General features: G+C 37.5%; 1 protein-coding gene and 2 long non-coding RNA genes across 12 annotated transcripts in view; 1 reads left to right on the forward strand and 2 right to left on the reverse strand.

Moving 5' to 3' along the window:
* Window positions 1-12,687, reverse strand: part of ITPRID2 (ITPR interacting domain containing 2) — a 38,949-nt gene extending 26,262 nt beyond the window's left edge. For 3 of the 8 annotated variants that reach the window (XM_019931572.3, XM_019931570.3, XM_019931569.3), the window contains exons 1-8: window positions 12,223-12,684; window positions 11,823-11,868; window positions 8,818-8,867; window positions 7,911-7,967; window positions 5,237-5,276; window positions 5,053-5,151; window positions 3,609-3,817; window positions 2,030-2,730 (exon numbers count right to left, since the gene is read on the reverse strand). In XM_019931572.3, the coding sequence (XP_019787131.1) occupies window positions 2,030-2,730; window positions 3,609-3,817; window positions 5,053-5,151; window positions 5,237-5,276; window positions 7,911-7,967; window positions 8,818-8,867; window positions 11,823-11,868; window positions 12,223-12,433 (1,413 nt within the window). In that variant the 5' untranslated portion in view covers window positions 12,434-12,684. Of the gene's footprint in view, window positions 1-2,029; window positions 2,731-3,608; window positions 3,818-5,052; window positions 5,152-5,236; window positions 5,277-7,910; window positions 7,968-8,817; window positions 8,868-11,589; window positions 11,796-11,822; window positions 11,869-12,222 lie in introns of those variants that run through there. The other 5 variants (XM_073807522.1, XM_073807521.1, XM_019931574.3 and 2 more) reach the window with 4 other exon arrangements.
* A 264-nt stretch (window positions 12,688-12,951) lies between these two features.
* Window positions 12,952-20,669, forward strand: part of LOC141279165 (uncharacterized) — a 205,327-nt gene continuing 197,609 nt past the window's right edge. Inside the window, exons 1-3 of one of the 3 annotated variants that reach the window (XR_012333044.1) lie at window positions 12,952-13,090; window positions 15,451-15,495; window positions 16,316-16,384. This is a non-coding gene — a long non-coding RNA (uncharacterized lncRNA). Of the gene's footprint in view, window positions 13,091-13,320; window positions 15,169-15,450; window positions 15,496-16,315; window positions 16,385-20,669 lie in introns of those variants that run through there. The other 2 variants (XR_012333043.1, XR_012333046.1) reach the window with 2 other exon arrangements.
* The window catches only part of LOC109549361 (uncharacterized), a 61,121-nt gene continuing 53,536 nt past the window's right edge, over window positions 13,085-20,669 (reverse strand). The window contains exons 2-3 of the long non-coding RNA XR_002175650.3: window positions 18,431-18,532; window positions 13,085-13,244 (exon numbers count right to left, since the gene is read on the reverse strand). This is a non-coding gene — a long non-coding RNA (uncharacterized lncRNA). The remainder of the gene's footprint in view (window positions 13,245-18,430; window positions 18,533-20,669) is intronic.

Genomic DNA, 20,669 nt, shown 5'->3' on the forward strand with positions numbered 1-20,669 from the left:
TACTTTGAATGGGATCTAAAAGTCTGCTTTAATAAGATTGTTCTCTTCATTTGTCAGTATGATTCAACAAGCTTGGGAGAAGAGGAAATTAAAGAAACACATTATTTCCTTTCTTTATCCATTGTTCTACAAGCTTTCTTTAAAGTTCCCAAAGGGATTAAAAACACAATTCTAGGAGGTTTTTATCCATGTTTGAAATATGTCTGAAAAATAAGGATTATCCTTAAAATTCCCTGTTATTTACAATGTAGCTATGGTTGACCATATATTTTTTTGAAAACAAAAATCTTCCATTATCCTTAAGCCACCAATGCCTATAATTTTGTACTTCAAAAAAATATTCACTTCAATGTTGTTACTTTCTTCACTAACTGCTTTTGCCAGCAGAGGGAGCAAAAAAAAAAAAAAGAAAAAAAAAACCCAAAACACCAGCCTATTATTAAATGTTCACTTGCTGCCAAAGTACATCTGTCTAGCACTTTATAAATGTTGTAAAGAACTTTCGTGTATGGCATCAGTAATTTAAAAAACAAAAACACAACTCTGGCTTAGAATTCAGGAATTCTAGAAATTAAAAAGCAAAATACGAGTGTCTCCTCATCTGAGTCACCAAATCAGGTCTGCAAGTATCTAACAAGTATCTGCACTCTATCCAATTGTCAGAAGAGGGGCCCTAAAGGAAGGCAAGAGGTTACACTTCAATTATGAATGCTAGGACAAGTTTAGACCAAAACAAAGCCAAAAAAAGAATCGAACAGTGAAATGGAACAAAACGGTTCTAATTAAAGTTGTCATTTTCTGAACTCATTATAATGAGAAATAAAGAAGCTTACAAAAAATGTAAAATATTTCAAAGGGCTGCTCTTGTTCCCTTTTTATTTCACTTTTTAGTCAGAATTAAAGTATTAAGAGGTGCATTCAAAGACCACAAAAAAAGCTGTATCAGCAATTGAAATTTTGCAATAAATGAAAAATCTTAACTGATGTGAGAGAGACACACTCACCTAAGAGGACATTTTATGGGCAGAATCAATTATCCTGTTTCCTAGTTCCCTAAAACAATGGCAAGTGATTCTAAAACAGCTGTGAGCTATTACTAAAACTATTCTGTAATAAATTTTAAAAAGAAAAATTGCACATTGTATAATTTATAGCCACAAATCGTTAGCAGTACATATGTGCCTGTTTCCTCATATGTAAAATAAGACCAGCACTGCTGGCCTCACACATTGAAGAGAGAAAAGTACTTCAAGGGCCTAGTACAGTGACTGCCACAAGGTAGGTGCTTGATAATGTTCAGTTTCCTGCCCCAAGGTATACAGCTCCAATGCATAAGTTATCCTCTGACTATTCAAAAGCAGTTTTAGGTGAACCTCATCAAAACAAATATTTTTACCTTGTCCAATTTGAAATTTATGTAAAATAGTAAGAATATCACTAGGTTAAAAAAAAAAGTAGCCAAACGCTGGTCTTCTGGGGTTGCAGAAATCCTTTCAGTGGCCTTTCAAACCTTCTTCCTCAAGATTTCCTATCCTCCCCTTCAGGAAATGTCTTCACGTTCATGTTCCCAGACCTACCCTCAAAGCCTTCTTCACACCTAACCTTCCACTGAGATACATTAAGAAAAGCTTGCCCAAAGGCACACAGCAATTCAGTGGCCCAAACAGAACTCAAACCTGTTTGATTTCAAAGCCTGTATTTTTAACTATTATGCAATATTGATCTGAGTTTGGATATATTCTCTCAGGGCTTTCTCAGAGAATCAAAATCTTAAATTGAGAGAGAAAAGGGGTTAAAGTTCAAGTATGAGCAATGGATTACAGAAGATCTAGAGGGGCCATTATCTTGACATCACATAGTCCTGGGACTTCTTGGTTTGTGAAACATAAAACAAAAAACCTGGAAAGTCAAAATCAGGATGACTTTTTTCTAGTATAAATCTATTCACCACCTTCATTTTAAAAACATTTTTTGGCACTTTTTTCCCTAACTCACTGTTTAAAACAGTTCTCAGTAATTTTTTACCTACCTCTTCCATTTCAAAGGAGTCCTTCTGCTGTGCCATTATACTTCTTATGGATGGGATCGTCAACGGTGCACATGGCTCTTTTTCAGGTGTGGACAAAGGGACATTTTTCAGCTCCCTGCTATTTTCCAGCTCACTGTGGCTGGACATGTTGAAATCGCTATCTAAATGAGTTTTTATAATACCAGCTTCCTCACCTAGTTTATTCTCATGACTTTGAGTTTCTTTACTTTGTCCACTTTCAGCTTCTTGGTTAAAATTACTGTTTGCTTCATCAGAAAGTCTATCAATGTCAGCATTCTCCATAACAGCTGCTGAACTACCTGATACTTCTTCTTTAACTGTAGCCAACATAGAAGATGAATCTTTCTTCTTCACAATTTTTTGAGACTTTTGATCACTTTTATTGCCAATTTCTTCCATCACTGAAAGATTTAGAGTCTTTCCTTTGTCAACTGCTGGGGAAAGGGTACTACCTTCTCCTTTCTCTGTTTTATCAACACATAAATTTAGTTTTGATAGTGTTTTCATTAAACGATTTGCAGTGTTACTTCGGGTTAAAGGTGGAGGCGAGTCTGTCTCCTTGTTAGAGGTCACCGAGGACAGACTCCCAATTCTCTGCAGGGGAGTCCCAGAGACTTGGGAATATAAAGAAGAAAATGCATTGGCCACAGTAGTAAGCACTTCAATTTGACGAAAACGGCCTATAAAAGGAAAAAAACAATAATTATATATATTTATATTTATATGTGTATATACACACATATACACACACATATATTACTTAAACCATCACTACTGTTCAGAATTTCAATAACTGAACTACTTAAATCACAAAGATTATGAAACCAGATTTTTTTCCTATCACTTAAAACTTCTCTACATTTACTGTGGAGAGGGAGAAAGATTTTTCACTCTTAAGCACTAGAATTTACATTTTAAAAAATCAAAAGGACAAAGCATAATGACAACACTGAATAAAACAGAAAGGACTAGCTATTGATCTATAGTTGTGACCCTGTTTTTAGGTCTTGAACTCTTCCAAATGTGAAGTATATGTAAGTATATATTTTATACCTAATGGGAGGGAGGTTGGATTTATAGATCTCTTAAAGCTAATCCAAGGACCACCTAGGGATCCCATTTTGGGGATTTCTGGTCAGCAGAGAAAAATAAGCAAGATTTAACTTGAAAAATCATCAAATTAGCCTTGCCATTGTAGATTTACATGAAAGCATCTGAAATTGACTGACTTCAACTAATAGTAACAAGGCCCCTCCTCTACTTCTTTCCTTTTGGAACAAAAGCAATTTGGCGATAAGTATAAGGGTCTACAAGTTACATTCTACGGATGTAACACTTAAGTATGTGGAGAATGGGGTGGGGGGGTGGGGGAATAGGTAAATTAACTTCTATAAATAGAATAATAAAAATTTATAATATGCAAAACAGCTGTTGTGTTAACCTCAATAATTAAATTGCCACTGCTATTTCTAGAAATTAATAAGGCTTTAAAAACAAGATCATCTTGCTGTAGATGCCATAATTTTAAAAATAATATGCTAACATTTAAAAACCTTACTTGTTAAAGCATAATTTGGATTTTCTACTTCCATCCGCTGCATTTGCGCACTCAAAAATACTTTAATATCTATTCCTCTGGCAAATGATGATGAATTAAAAAATCTGGAAGGAATTTTAGAAGCAATATCTGGTTCATCTCGTCCAAATCCAAGATTATAAAGGATTTCTTCAGGATCTTCCTCATAAAGTTCCAACAATTCTGAAACACTAAAAAGAAAAAAAAAAAAAAGAAACAGCAAGATGTAAGTTTATAATAGTACATATCACAATATAAATGAATTCATATTCCTGCTTTCCTGTGAAAAAGTCTTCTACAGCTTCTGCTGTTTAATCCATTATTTATTTCAGCATCTTTATACATTGGGTACCAAATGCAATAAATAACCCTTAAAAAGGGTCCATTCTCTCAAGCTGTTAGTTTTGGGAAAAAGAGCTAAGCCCTAAGAACATCCTCAGTAAGAAGCTCTGATTCCTCACCTTATTTTTTTTGTCATTTTAAAGAGATTTCCAGTAAAGCAGCTAAACAATCTGAGGACAGATAAGGGAGAATAAGGAGTAAACAGATTAGGAAAAAATGAAAAGGGAAAATGCACTAGGAAGTTGGTACAACTTTGGTACCAAGGGACATTCTGCAGAGCTTGAGTTTTTCTGCTCTTTGGCTGTCCTAGAAGAGGCAATATAGGTAACAACTGATCTCAGAAAAGTGAAGGAGGAGCTTACTTTCAACTTCTCTCTAACCACTTGCACTCAGGAAGTAGGAGGAGTAAAGTAATGAGAGTATGGGTTACACAAAGGTAAATTCTTGCTCTAATTCTATTGTGAATTGAACATTTATTAACCCTTATCTCTCATACCAGTGATAATCCAAGCTGAGACTCACCAGGGAAAATAGGAATGTTAGAAATAGAACTTGAGCAGAAGGAAATTTCAATTTGTTTCAGAGAAAATGTTCAAATTCCAAAACAATAATCTGGATAATAGTTTAAACTGGTTCATTATGCACACGTGTTTGCTTATTTTAATATATAGTTTAAAGATCTTTGGTTTTATATGAAGATAAATCTACACTTAAATATCAAGCTTTAAATTATAAAGGTTTATTCTGATTTTTATATCAGAGTAACTCAAGACCCTAGCAGAATGGAGAATTTGGGAAGTAGAAATTATTCCACTATGGATTTCCTCTTTCAAGCTGTTGATAGGACTCAAAATACTCATTAATGGATTCCAGCAGCATTTTTAACATATCTGTTAATTTTTATTTAATCTTAATTAAAAAAAAAAAAAAGAAGACGCTTCTCTTCTCTCAGTTATGTTGACCCACAAAACACTGTGGATTCCTTTTGACTTCATACTACCAAGCCAAATCCAAGGCTGAAAAGGGTTAAGAGTAGGTCATCTACAACACAATGTAGTTGCAGTATAAATCCAGAATAAGTTACCTTGAGACCGTTCCACTACTTTTCCCGGATCCAGTGGAATTCATACTTCTCCCCTTCTGATGAAACTGTAGTCTTCTCTCTTTGGCCAAGATATTATTGCTATAAACAAAATTAGATTATATAAAACTCTATTTCCATAACTGTTCTTCATTTTTAGAAAGGAAAAAAACAAACAGCTACGTACCAGTTTTCAATTTGAGCATCAGTTTCATGGAGGTGGTTGGCTAAAGGTAAAAAGAATATATGCAAAGCACAACTGTTAGTAGGACAATAACTACTATGATACAATCAACAAGAAAGCAAATTAACCACATTATTATAGCTAAATGCCTAATATGCCAGACTCTTGTCCTGGTTCATTAAATCTGCACCATTAAAGGTAATATACAGATAGATAAGAACAGACTCAGCAGCTTTTGGAGGGTGTTTTAGGTTTTGTTTGTTAGCAATGTAAAACTACCTCCACTGAACGTTTAATATAAAAAGATATATAAATAACCAATTAAATTTAACAGTTTGAAATAAGTAGTAAGAAGATACGTGGTATATGTACTTCTAATTACTAAATTTAAAAACTGTTAATAAAGAATACCTCAAAAGCAAAAACATGATTTAGCATTACTTAAGTTTGGCAATATCTATTCCTAACGTGGTTTTTTTAAGGCTGATAATTCACTCCAGTTACAACCAATTTTTCATGCACCTACTTTGAAAATTCCTACTCATTTCACATAAGTTTTCTTTTAAAAGTTGCCTTTCAAGTTTATCCTAGACTTACAAGTTCTAAACAAATAGAACTTGTTAAGTTTACAGTGGGTTAAATTTACTGCATTTAAATTTTATAGACAAACATAAAGAATGAAATCAATTAAAAACATCTTTTTCAGCAAAACAGACTTTTTTCTTTTTTCATTTCTGATCTGCAGAGTCATGGCAATTTCTTATCAACCAGAAAGGTTGATGAATGAATGAAATGAAAATAATGAATGAATGAAAATAATCTTGAAACAATTTTCAGTAAAACAACATAATAGCTCCACTCTTCTCTGAGACTTCCTTTTTGGGTCTGGCTTCCAATAAAATCATTCACTATGGATGAACAGGCAGAGCACGGAGGATTTTTAGGGCAGTGAAAATACGCTATATGATAGCATAATGATGGATACGTGTCATTACACATTTGTCTAAACCCATAGAATGTATAAGACCAAGAGTAAACCCTAGCATACACTATGGACTTTGGGTAACTATGATGCCTTATCCTAGTTTCATCAATTGTAACAAATGTACTATTCTGGTGAGGGATGTTGACAATGGGGGAGGCTGTGCACGTGTGGGGCAGAAAGTATGTTGGAAATCTCTGTACCTTCCCCTCAATTTTTCTGTGAACAAAACTGCTCTAAAAAAATGAAGTTTTTAAAAAGAATTCTATATTGTGAAACTACTAAGGCAGATATCAAAAGTGCTATTTACAATAACAATAAAATGAATTTTAATAAGGGGTTAACAGTATGTTCAACTATCCTGATTGGGAAGCAGTAAGTTTGAGTTTATTTTATAGAGTTTAATCCTTAAAAGCATATTAACAGAAATAAAAAAACTAACATATACACATTCTAGAGTTTTCAATGTTAGAAGGCTCTAAATAAGTATTCTTATCATACAGATTGACTTCAAACTGCAAAAGACCAAGGATATTAAATTCAGTGGATAAATTCACTATTCATCAACTTACAATTCAAAAAGATTTAATAAAATCCTTAATTCTTTTTTTTAATAAAAAGCACACATTGGGACTTCCCTGGTGGCACAGTGGTTAAGAATCTGCCTGCCACTGTAGGCGACACGGGTTTGAGCCCTGGTCCAGGAAGATTCCACATGCCGTGAAGCAACTAAGCCTGTGTGCCACAACTACGGAGACTGTGCTCTAAAGCCTGTGAGCCACAACTACTGAGCCCGTGTGCACAACTACTGAAGCCGACGCGCCTAGAGCCTGTGCTCTGCAACAAGAGAAGCCACCGCGATGAGAAGCCCGCGCTCCGCAACGAAGGGTACCCCCTACTCGCTGCAACTAGAGAAAGCCCACGCACAGCAATGAAGACCCAACGCAGCCAAAAATAAATTAATTAATTTTTTAAAAAAAGCACACATTAATAACCCAGCTATACAGTTACCAATAATTTTAAAATACCAGTAAAACAATAAAAAAATTCTTAATTTTATGTTGTGGAAAGCTTTATTATGAATCCACAGGAAAAGATTATATAATCTGTGAAAATTTAAACATTGCACAATACACTTAAAATCCTAACGCAGCCTTGAACAGACATCAGCATAATGCTTTCTAATTAACTTCTCGTAACTCTATTTTGTCTTTGTCCTTTAGTCTTCTAAAAATCTGGAAAAAGAGGAAGCAGGAAAGACAGGAGACACTTGAATGCAAAGAGAAAGACAAGCTGCAGCTGTTAAGTCTGACATAAGGCTACCTCACACTAAAATAAGCTTCACTTTAGTTTTCTCACGTATAAATATTTAAGTTTCCTTCCTTTTGAGAGACAATTCTTCCCTCAGTTATATGACCATTGTTTGCCCCCAAATAGTTCCTGTAAGCTACAGAGTCCAAGGAAGACCTTTGGACATTGCACAATGGTTTTCCAGAGCCATTCCTACAGGTCTCCTATAGGCTCTTACTAGATTATTAACACATAAAAGGTTCTGTAAAATGTGTCTGAGCCACTTTCAAGAACTTTAAATTTAGCTTTGAGGATCATAAACATGAAAACACATGACTTTCTCTCTCTCTCTTTTATTTTTTTTAATTTTAAAACTATATGAAGGTACAGTTCTTCCAAACATACCTTCAGCTCCCAAGGACAAATCATCCTCAAAACTTCCTCCATTTCTCACAAGCACACCTGAAAGAAACATTAGAAGATTCATGCTGGTATTCTGTTCTTTCTGACCCCCACAGAAAATCACTGTTTTAATTAAAACAAACTGACCAAGCAAAATATAAGACACAGTAAAGCATTTCAGACCTGAATGTACTCACAGGTTATTCTGATTATATAATTTCAGGAAGGAAATATAAGTTTTCACTTTATCGTAAAGGAAACCATGATTTGCAGCCAGGTAAAGTTATTAGAAGCCCCAATCTACAGGCTACTTTATACTTAATAAGCCTCTAAGATGTTCAGTCAGATAATGTATCTTACCCAACAGTTTCATGGAAAACCAGATCCCAGCACAATCATTCCTTTTACCCCCTTATATTAAGTCAGGAGCCCAAGCTAGATTTTCCTGATACTATAAATGTTTTTCATATGCCTTGCCACTACCTGCACATTCTTGTTGTACTTTGAACTTCAGAATTTTGCCTTGCACAGGTGTGGCAATCTCGGTTAATGTAAGCAAAGAAATGCTACACTAAATGCTACACTAAAGCTCACCTGATTCACTCAACATATATCTTCCCTATGTTTACATATCATATTTATGTATTTAATTAGTCTTTATAATATCTAATTGGACAATAAAAAGAAACGAGTTTCATATTGTGGAAAGGTTTGGTAATTTGTTTAAACTCATCACTGTTTTATGGTTCATGACAAGGTTTCTCCCTTTAGGCTTTTATCTTAAAACACCATACTTTATAAACATGAACATCACTTTTGTAATTTATACACACACACACTCTTTCACTCAGAGGACATATAAAGTAGGACCCTCATAAAGAACAGATTTAGAAAGGCAACTTTCTCTTACCCTTGAGTGTACTACTGCTTTGCTCATCCAGTGAGGCTCCCAAAGGGGTACTGAAACCACACAAACATATAAACCTTAGTCTTGAAAAGCTGTCTGGAAAGCTGTCACTGCACAGCCTTACACTTTAAAGGGTTATAGCTAAGCAAGCTTCTAATCACAGTTGAATTTTCCTCCCAAATGCACATGGAATGCAAGTGAATTACATAAGTAATATCCTACTAAGCAAATACCTATCATCAAGTCAGATCACCAGGAATGATTTAATCACACATCTGATCTGCCAGCAATTAAGAGCAAGAATGGCAATTACAAATGATATGAATTGGCATTTTCTTTACAAAAACAGAAAAAGAAAAGAGAATGACAACAGGCCTTAAGAAAATGTCTGCTCCCCTCAATCCCTTCCCTAGAAACAGGAAAGAGAATTAAGAAAAAACAAATCTTTATCTCAATAAAATTAAAAAGTCAGAGTATAGTTAGAAATAAGGCTCAACAGTTTTCTCAAATCCCATCAAGCATTTTAGAGCACCACTCAATGCCTCCCTTACCCCAACTATTATCTTTTCTGATACAATGGAGAAGTTTGGAATTTTAGGCTTTTAAACTAAAACAAATACATGTATTCTTCATTTAACTCTGAAAAGAAAATTACTAAAAAGTTGGCTTGAGAATCAACCTTAAGAACTAGCCATTACTAAAATTCTTTCACGTTCTTGTTGTTCAAACACAGATAACTTAGAAATCTTTTTAATGCAAAATGTTTTTCATTTCTTTCTCAAAACTAAGTTAAGAAAGAAACAGGTTGTTTCATTATGAAAGTTCTACTTTGTGTTATAAGCCTTTCGTCAGCAACAATTTATACCTGTTATAAATTCACATCAGAAATGGGATCAATCATAAAAATATCAGTTTCAAAGAAATATTACTGAAATGCCACTTAAATGTTAAATGTTTAAACAAATATACAAGCAATGGCAGTTCTTTAAAAGTGCTTTTGAAATGAAAAAGAATAAGCCATGACCATAAAGATAATAAAACCTCGAAGTTTTTGCATATATTTTAATAAAACTATACTTTATGCCCTCAAAAAAGTCATTCCTCTTCCCTGGCGGTTACTTTCGTAGGACAAAACATTGCATTACTCCTTCTGTAAATGTCTCAACTGGCCTGGGCACCAACAGAAAATGGCAAATGAGCAGAATATAACTGGCATTCTCCTTCAAAAACAAGTCTCTCACTCTTATAATTGCCCTCTTACAAATCTTATCAAAAACTCTATCCCTTCTTAGATGCTACTTATTCAAGCAATTTGTTTCAGCTTAGCCACAAAAAAAAAAAAAAAAATTGCCAAAATAAAGACTCCCTTTAAGGAAAAACAACATGGTATCTTTATTCAGGATATGGAAAGCAATAAGAAAACAAAGAATATTTGAGAACTTATCGGGGGGGTTGGGGGCGGATGCTGTCTTCAGATCATTTGTACATAATATACAAAGTAGACAGATGCCTGACTCTGGGAAGGACCCTAAATTGTTATAGAAAAAAAAAACTTGCATATATCCTAGCAGTCAAATCTGTGATAATAAAGCTAACAATAAAAGACTTTGTTCTAGCTCTCCAGAGTACAAATGAATGTCCCTTTCGTACAGAATAGGTGAAGCTGTAGGGAACAAGAAAGAAACCTATGTAGGAAATCCGCAACAGACTATAGAATCTGCCTACATAAATCAAGATTAGCAACAAAACTCCTGGAATTTTCAGAGATCTTGTGTCTTGGTGAATGTTAACATTTGCCCACTGCATTTATCTTAAAAGATGCACTTATTTACTGATAACTTGATATAACTCTTATATAATCTTAACTCCCGTACACCATAAAATAAACATAACATGATTCTTCTCTTGCTCTTAAACATTTTTTTGTGCATCTTTAGAGAAAAGGTCCATATATTTCATCATATCTCAGAAGGGTCTATGACATCCTCAATAAAGGTTAAAGAGCTCTATAATAAAGAGTGTTCAGTAAGGCTCCAGGCAATTCACCAAAACAGGATAGCAACAGAGTAATGGCCAATATTTTATGTCTTTAAGAAAGAAAAATAAACTGGCATATATAAGAATCATTTCTCTCTCCCCACCAGAAAAGACTTCTCAAACTCTGGTACTTGGACAAAAGATTAAGAAAAGCCCAAACTGAGATGGCAAAAAATATGTACAGAAGCAAACACCTTAACAAAAGTTAAAAAGCCAACATTCTTCATGTGAGATTTTATAAGTAGCAAATAAGTTGGAAAAAATCATTAAAATATGAAATAAGTACATTTTACTGTAGTAAGATACGATTAATCTCCTCTGTACTTTATCAAACATTTCTGTACCAGCTACCAAAGCATGTAATTAAACAGATTTATGCAGCCTGAATGTCTTCAAAGCTCTATTTCCCTTCTGTGAATTCCAGGGCCATCTGACAAATGCATGTCCAAGAAGTAAGCTAGAACAAAGTAGTTAGCTAGTTTTAACAGCTCTCCAAACAGAATTAAGGCACCAACATAAAGTTAAAGCCCGGTTAGTGTAGTTAAGTAAATTATATTCATCTAAAACACATTTGAAAGGGAAATGACTCTTCTGCCAGATATACACATGTCAAAACAAAAGCAAAATAAAATACTGTGTGAAATGTGACAATCCTTTCAAATAGAAACAGGGCAAGCATAATAACATGGCATGATTATCTGTTTCAGGTTTCTGATCTCTGATGCTAACATCACGCACCGGAGCTGAAGTCCTAATAACTGTGAAGTCAACATGGTCACCAAATAATCGGCAGTCACAGCACTTCCATTTCTAATCGCTTAAAGGAGGAAGCTATCCGCCGGCTCACTTTCCGGTTTATGGCTTACGAGGTCCAAGGGACCCGCAAGGACGGCGGCCCGAGTCACTCCGCCCAGGCGTCCCATCAGCGCTGATCTTTCCCCGGGACGCGAGCGGCGCAACCGAGGACTCACCGGCAGTCCTTGAGCCATATCGCGATCTTCTCGTTGGGCACGTTTCCTGCGGGGCAGAGCGAGGGGACAGCTCGTTACCGACCCCAGGAGGACTCCGACCGTGGGGTCACCCTGGATACCCCCAGGTAGGAAAATTTACTGGGGGCAAAATGCAGCCTAAGCAACGCGGCTTAGAGACCATCTGAAGGGAAATGATAGCACCTGGGTGTCTCGACGCTGGAGACGCCTTACCAAGCACGCACGTTTAAAGGTCGGAAGTGTCCCCTCTCCCCTCGGCCTCTCGAGCCCAGGACGATCTTCCAGAACTCACAGCAGTCGCCCAAAGCGCACGAGACTTTTCCCCGCCCGCCCGAACTTCCCCGAGCTCCCCGCCCGCCGCTGCCCCGCGGGGCGCACGGACCTCTCCCCGCGGCCGCCGGCAGCTTCGCTCCAGAGAGGTCTTCCTCGTCGTCCTCGTCCTCGTCCTGCGTCGTAGCTTCTGTGGACAGGTCCTCCGTCTCCGACGCCTGCCAGGAGCCGCGGCACTTGGCCCAGGCCTTCCTCCTGCGACTCGCCACTTGCCACTCCAGTTCCTCCTCCGCCTCCGCCGACGCCACCAGGGGCCGGTCCATGGCTGCACCGGGGGCTCCGCAACCCCAACCGGAGCCTGTGAGAGACAAGGCGGCGGTTGGGACCCCAGCCCCTGCGGTCAGCGCCCGGCCGGGCTGGGGGCCCCGGGGAGCTGGAGCAGGCGCGGGGTGAGGAGGAGGAGGAGGAGGGGACGGGAGGGAGGAAGGGAGGGAAGGAAGGGGAGGGAGGGGGCGGAGGGCCAGCGTTTCACATGAAGCCGGCCGGGCGCGGCGCGGGAGCGCGAGCGGCTCGAGCTAGCGCGGCTGGGAGCCGAGCGCCGGACAGCCCCAGTCCCGGTTCCCCGCCCCGCCCTCCCCTCGGCCCCCGCCCCGCCCCGCCCCGCCCTCCCCTCGGCGCCCGCCCCGCCCTCCCCTCGGCCCCCGCCCCGCCCCGCCCTCCCCTCGGCCCCCCCCCCCTCCTCCCGCCTCAGCCTGACGCGCCAGGGGCCTGGCCGGCCGCCGCGCGTCAGCGCGCCCCTCCCTCAGCGGCGTTCCACGCCCCCTTCCGGCCGGGGGCGCGCGGGGCGGGGCGCGGCGAGCGCAGAGTGGAAAGGCCCGACCCCTGTCCCCCGCCCTCTGTCCCCTGCCACCCGCCCTCTGTCCCCTATCCCCGGTACCCCGCCGCGGCCGGCGGAGCAGGCGAAATTTGGTTCCTTGTTGGTTAGTAATCTTTGCTTATTAACTTCTCCTCTCACCCCAAAAACAGAAGGAATGTGGAAAGGCCAAGTTTCACTCAACGCCCTTCTTCACTGCGTCCAAACTGAGTGTCTGCTTGGGCTCGCTGGAAGTTATTCTTCGAGGAGTCCAAAGAATTCTGTCCAAGAAATGGTGGAGAAAGATGGGAGAAAGAGGCGCGTAATTGGTATTTCTTGTCAAAATATCAAAACTGGAAAAGACTAAGCTTCGTGGAGTGCTCCTTTCACGCTTAAGAAAGTTATTTATTGTGGTCATGTTATGTATGAAAGATTTAATTTGGAAATTCCACATTGAAATTAGACATAGAGAGGTGAAGGAAAATAGAGCAAGAACAGCTGGGAAAAAGTAGAAATACTTGCTTGGATTTTGGTGCTACAAGATACAAATGATGTAAAGGTTTAGAACATTTTAAAAATGAGTTTGAGCAGTCCCTTTTGTTATTTTTAAAATCTTATTAGCAGAAAGACTATAAAATCCTATTCAACATCATATCCAAGATCCAGACAAACTTCCCAGAACCATCATAATATCATTCTGGGCCTTATACTGTGAAATATGAGGGGGAGCTAGAACAGGGATACTGGTATCTCATTGCCTTGCCATTTCACTATTTTTTCTTTGAATCTTAAAAAATTTTTTCTTTGAATCTGAAAAGCTTTCCAGCCTTCAAGAGTCCAATAGCAAAATGCAGCTAACAGTTTAATGGTCCTTCAAAATAGGCCAGTGTCTAGCTGCCTGTAGGAAAGATGAGCAGGAAAGCAAGTGAGGTAGATACCTGGAGAGAAGGCACTGAAAGGGCTGGTCAGAAGCCACACAGAACAAAGTATGCTGTCTTCAGTTTCATTCAGGGCCCTGATGGACCCCACCCTACCCAGTTCCATCATTTCCACATGCTGTTGCTAACTCTCTATCCTAGCCTCTCATTTCATTCCTGTTCTTTCTGTCCAATACCTTAATGATCTTCAAGATCCAGCTGATCCAGAACTTTTCCTGGACTACATCTTTCCACCACCTCTGGTCATATCTTTTCCACAATTCCCTGGTATATAACTGAATGTCTGTCTCATTTATTTTGGGACTGAACTGTGCAGTAAATAATATGACTGGCTTCTGAGGGTATGTTTGACTTCCTAGGCAGACTGTAAATGGAGACTAAAGAATGTTATTCTATATTCTTCTTGCACACCTTACACTTTTAGTACAGTGCTAATCCCACAAGGAACATTGAGTTCTCTTGAGGTAAATTTTCTATGCTTTACATTCTTCAGAATGGACTGTCAAATGGATAAAATATTTACTTGCTTTATGTTGTTTCTCTATGGCCTATTACCTTTTACTTAGTTTTGTTGTTTAAATACTTTAAGACAATAAAGAATTTTTGAGAATAATGAACCACATTTTATATTTAAAAACCAAACCACCAAGTCAAATGATAAAGAAAGTGGGAAAAATTGCCAGCAGGTAACATTAGAATAGAGTACAGCAATTCTTGAATCACCAATAGCACAATCATATGTTTTCTTCTACATGATAATTTTAATGTAAAATGTTGAGGATACAGAACTAATAAAGAAGGAAATCCTTGAAACAGTAAGCTATTTTGAAAAGTAAGGGGTTTTAATTGTATTCTCAACTTTGAGATTTTAGAAAACTGCCCAAGGTATTTAATTTATTCAGAAATGAATGCCATACTACACCTGAGGAGAGTCTAGTTGTTTGCTTGCTTCAGCAAGGATTTTTTTTTCTAAACAAGTACTGTATTGTAGACCTACTGCCAATCAACGTTGCAGAAGTTCTACAGAAAGAATAATGTCTGAGTTACTAAAGCCTACAAGGTGGAGGAAGAAATACATTTATGTTAGACGTGGATAATCCCATCCAGCATGATGTAGTGGGAACAGTAGGGTCTTTGGTGTCAGACTGAAGTTTGAAATCAGTTTCTGTCTCTTTCTAGTTGTATGGCCTAGGGTAAGACAGCTAATATCTCTGGATATCACATTCCTCATCTGTGAAGTTGCAATCATGATAACTACCTTCCCAAGGTGATGTGAGGATTATATGAAATAAAGTGGTTGCTCAGTATAGCTCTAGGCATTATTATATCGCAGCAGACAAAAATCAGTTAATTTTATATGGGGGGATTATTCTTATAGTAAATGGCATCTGTCTTCATGCTTATGCAGCTGAATTTTTTAAATGGCATAAATTCAGGCTAGGACAGAAAACAGACTAGTTAAATTAGGCAATTTTAAATGGTAAAAGCATATATCAAAAGTGAAACATTATGCTCAGTTTAATTAATTACTTATTTTTTGCTTTTCTAGGCCTTAACACATGCCTCCAAATTACAAAACAAGATTTACTACTAGGTAAGCTAAGGCATTTTGGTTCTAGTTAAGGTATTGTTTCTTTAGTCTTTACATAATTAAAAATTTTATTTTGTGCATCAAAATCTTAGTAATTAGGAATCTGATCAGAGAGTGGTATAGTGCTGCAGTTTACCAAATTGAAATATAAAATGCTACACTTTTTATTTAATCTGCCATTCTATTTACCTTACACCTCCCAGATCCCTTTTGTCTTAATAATAGAATTGCCTGGAGGAAAGAATTCTGTATAAAGTAAGTTTGGTAAACTCTGCATATTTTCACCTCCCCCAAGCCCATCCCAGTCGCAGTGAATGTTAAAGACTTGCGAAGTTTTCAAGATTTATTTTTTTAAAATAAAACTGTTTAACTTTGCTTAACCCAGCATTTCTAAAATTCATTTCGACATGTAATGTTTTGGGCCCCCTCAACATAACTGTTAACATTTCCAGGGATACCAGTGGGATGATTTACAATAGGATAAAAGAGGATAAAAGGGAAATGTTACTGAATGAATGAATTCTTCAAAAACTTTCAAAGGTTTATTTACAAATCATGTAATTGAACTATGAGGAAAGGTGGTTAGTCTGACTTAGACTGATTTTTTGATATATTTCTTTGTCATTATTAACCATTAAAATATTTCTGGTTATTGTGTATATTTTAAAGTAATAAAATTAAATATTTAAGGTCTATAAACCTATTACCTATACTTTTGGGTTTTTCCACATTAGCAAAAACTCTTATTATACTAGTTCATTGTCCTCATAAGTAAGCATTAACATAGCAAAACCATCTATTTTGATTTCCTTCATTCTCCCAGGTACACATGGGAAGAAGCAGGTGTTAATACCACTGGAACTTTGCCTTGCAAATTATTTACATAATCTGGGTAAGTTTATATACTTTCTGATTTTGTGCATGCTAAAATTTGTCGTTTATCATTCATTTCACCGTTCCCAGATCACAATTTCTTCAGTTTGCCACATAGTGCTAAATTTACCCTCTCCATGGTAAAACGTTGTTAGACTGCTTGTTTTCTTTTCAGTGGCTCAATTCTCTGGTGTTTCTGAGCAACAGGTGAGAATGGCTCATCTATTCTTCATCAACAATGGGTGAAGCAAGATTATATAACAGAATAAGCTTTATTTGGTCTGTTTCATAAATTCATGAAACAACTCAAAGGAGGTTTTGAAATCCTTATAACTGGACATAGTAACACATGGGGAAGCCAAAATGTTTTTAATTCATCTGTGAAGCTTTAATGCTCATGTTTAGATCAGTCCTTTTCTTCATTTTCTTTTCAGTCCTGCCCTAAAATATTGTTTTTAAAGGTCTCTGATATTTTGAATCATAAAAGCTTTGGAAAAGGTATATTTATTGATATCAGATGCTCAATCTATGCCACTTGATATAAAACGTTTTTCTGCGGTACACAACAAAACAAGAGGGAGTCATTATTGCATTTTCGAGTTTTAACACTACTTTCATATGATCAATTTATTGATACACTTTTTTTCCTAATTTAAGATTAATTTCTAGCTCTTATGTTGCCTATATGATTCTTCCTATTTGAAGGCATTTAGAACTGTAAAAAAATGATTTCACTATGCATATATTTGGAATTATATATTTACATGTAAATCTCCCCTTCCACATTTTATGAGGATCAGAAAAAAGGTTGGTAACTAGATGAACCACGTATCTATGTAATACGATGTATCTTTAAAAGCTTTAAAGGGTACAGACCTCATAAATGTTTTTTTAAAACACACCACACACACACACACACACACACACACACACACAATGTCTTTTTAAAAAGTAATTCTGATGTGTTCCTGAACCTGAATAAATATAAACTGCACTGGCCTATCCCACCACATTTCCCCTCTCTAATCTCCATTCTGCAGCCCCTTCATGCCCATCTCAGAACAAACACAATCTGCATTCAGAACAGGACCGTTTAAAAGTTCAATGGAGTTATTTTGGGTGAGTCATTGAAAACACAGTACAAAACCTTTCCTCACTCACCAGAAATGCATTTTTAAAATAAAGCCAAAGTGAACAAGGCTTGGCAAGTTTGAGGGTGGACAAAATGGGGAGAAAGCAGGGTTTCTGCCAGATTCAGACAGGATTCTGCTAAACCATTTTTGGCTATTCTTTACATTCAGCTCCACCAACTTTCCTTACCATCACTAACCAAAAAGTACAAGATTGAGCAGGTAGGCCGTCAAAACAAGGACACTCAATTTCCACCAGCACTGTATTGGTGGGCAGGGCCAGTAGATCCCTTAGAGCTTAGTGACAGTTTTAAATCCCCCTTTGTGTCTCCCTTAATTCAGAAGCTATAAGATGTATCCACTTAATAATCTCTTTCCTCTGATTAAATCATTTTGGCAAACAAATAATGATTATAAGCAATTTTTAGAAAGTTGTGTATTAAGAAAATAAAGTTGTGTATAAATTCAGTAAGCAATCCTTTAAAATTGCTTTTAAAATAAGTGAAGTTCTATGAGAGTTAATCCAATAATAAAATATTGAAGGAAATAACAGCTATAGAGACAGAAAATAATAAGCTGGTTCCTAAGAACTTTTTTTTTTTTTTTTTTGCGGTACACGGGCCTCTCACTGTTGTGGCCTCTCCTGTTGCGGGGCATAGACTCCGGACGCGCAGGCCCAGCGGCCATGGCTCACGGGCCCAGCCGCTCCACGGCATGTGGGATCCTCCCAGACTGGGGCACGAACCCTTGTCCCCTGCATCGGCAGGCGGACTCTCAACCACTGCGCCACCAGGGAAACCCCCTAAGAACTTTTAAAATTGAATTAATATGTCTCTACAATGGCTTGATAAATTTGGGGTTTTAACATGCAGGTATTCAGGACTTAAGCATCAGTGTAGAGTCTTATTTATCTATCTATAAAATATATTACTCACCTTTTATCCTGCAGAGAACTTTCTAGCAGCAATACAAGTGATTACTCTTTCACAACCGGTTACAAATCAGTTGAGGCTCACATCTCATGAATGAGGAAAAACCTAGAATCAACAAGGAGACTTACTTAACATATAATGGCAATTCTGAACTCTTTTGCTATAAAATTTGATAGTCCTTGAAAGTCATGTTTGACAAAGGTTGACCCAGCACATTACCGCGTGTTAATTAATACACCCTGTAGGGGGACCTACTCTTAGAAGTGTTCTCTGTTCACAAAGAATTTATCGCCAAGTTGTGGGTACAAGCCAGGCTCTAGTGGATGTAATTATACAAGTATTCTTCTCGAACTCCCTGCAAATTATCAGTTTCCACAGTCAGGGTGACAATTGTTGGTTAAGAGGAATAAAAACTCTGTGTTTGAATGTTAATCTGGCTATGGAAGCACTAGGGTCATAATAAACAAACACGTATTTCCTGCTGTAGTTAAGAGCACAGCAAAGAACTCCGGTTTCCCACATTTGGGGGAATTTTTTTCCTTTTCTTTTGTGGGTAAACAATTGCTTTAAAATTATAAAATAAATACTTAGCCTTCAAAGCTTATCTCTGCTATCTAAGAATGATTTTATTGTACTTAGTTGTATTGAAATATAATCTACATATGATCAAAAGTTAAAAGGACTAAACATCTATTGATGGGAACCCCAAACTAAGAACTTCTTCACAATCTTGTTTCAAAACAAACAGAAAAGTAAAGCAAATGCCATTAAAATTTCTTTGAGGCGAAAAAGTTTATTATTGCTGTTAGGTAGCGTATTTGGCCTGGATTACATTAGGACTAATCAAACAGCTTAAAGTGATTTTGCTAACAGACGGTTATTAAATAAAAGAACTACAGGGTAAAGGTCAGCACACAGGTTGTTTTGCTTAATTTTTAAAAATTTCCCTGAGCCTACGTCTTTCCAATTTTTTTCTAAAACAAGTCAACTCAAGTTGGCACCTTAAAACCTTTAAACACTGTAATTAAAACCTTTAAACACTGTAATTACACTAGTGCTGATATTCAACTTGGAGAAATGCTGTTAGAAGAGCGATTATTTCAGTGGACCCAGGGTAATAATAAAAATGGATAGTTTTGATTGAGCACTTGCTTTGTTCCAGACACAGTATTTATACCTGGATTTATACTGTCTCATTTAGTACAACTCTATAAGAGCTTATATTACTTTCACTTTACAGAAGGGAAACTGAGCTTCAGAGAGGTTAATACTTGCCCCAGGCCACATACTAGTAAGGGGCAGAGTGGAACCAGGACTTTTCCCCTGCAAAGCCCATGCTCTTAGCCAAGATGTGTGACTGTCTTAGATACTCCAGGTCCGCTGTTAGGGAAACATTAGCAACCACTTACTGTTATCAAACTGAGGGGATTCTTCACTTACAGCTGATGGGCAGAGGGAATTCAAGGGAGGCGATTACCTACTAAGACTCCCTCATTTCACAAGGGAGGAGAACTAAGCTCAGAAATTTTAAGAAGCCTGCCTAAGGTCGGCCATCTTAGTGACAGAATTATTGAGGGACGAGAATCCATAACTCAACAGTCCTGCAAACACAAAGGCAAAGGTAGAAAAATTGTTTTTATCTCACCAAATCTTCTGAAAAACTCAGAGAATGTAAAAACAAAGATTTGAGTATTCAGGTTTCTTACTAGCATGTAATATTACAGAAGTAAAGTTGATACTTCTGGCCCAAAATCTGTAGCTCCACCTATGCATATTTCTGGAGAGGACTCAAGGTTGGAGACAGTGAGAATCTCTGCAAACAAGTATGTTATTCAGGTTATGTTTGAGTCCTTCTAGGATAACATTCTGTTCTTTATTAGATGCAAAAGCCCAAGACTGTAACATCCCTGGCCCAGCCACATTCTTGCACTCAGAGGACTTTCTCAAAGGGAACAACGTTCCTGATCAAAAAGAGGGAGTTATTGCTTCTCAACCTAAAATCTGATCTTCCAAGCAAGCTTCAACTGCCCGGTATGGGACATGACGTTTTAAGATTTCACCTAAGAACTATTTTAAACTCTATCTTGAAGAGAAACTATATTCAGAAAGTTTTTCTAAAGGATAAATGTCAGTCACTACTGTGACTAACATATATGATATGTGAGTATTTCAATATATTATATTTACTCATGATTTAAAGCAGACCAGCAAAGAGCTGGGTGCCTTGATAGTATCAAATGAT

This window comes from Tursiops truncatus, chromosome 7 (assembly GCF_011762595.2).
Source record: "Tursiops truncatus isolate mTurTru1 chromosome 7, mTurTru1.mat.Y, whole genome shotgun sequence".
Classification (NCBI taxonomy): domain Eukaryota; kingdom Metazoa; phylum Chordata; class Mammalia; order Artiodactyla; family Delphinidae; genus Tursiops; species Tursiops truncatus.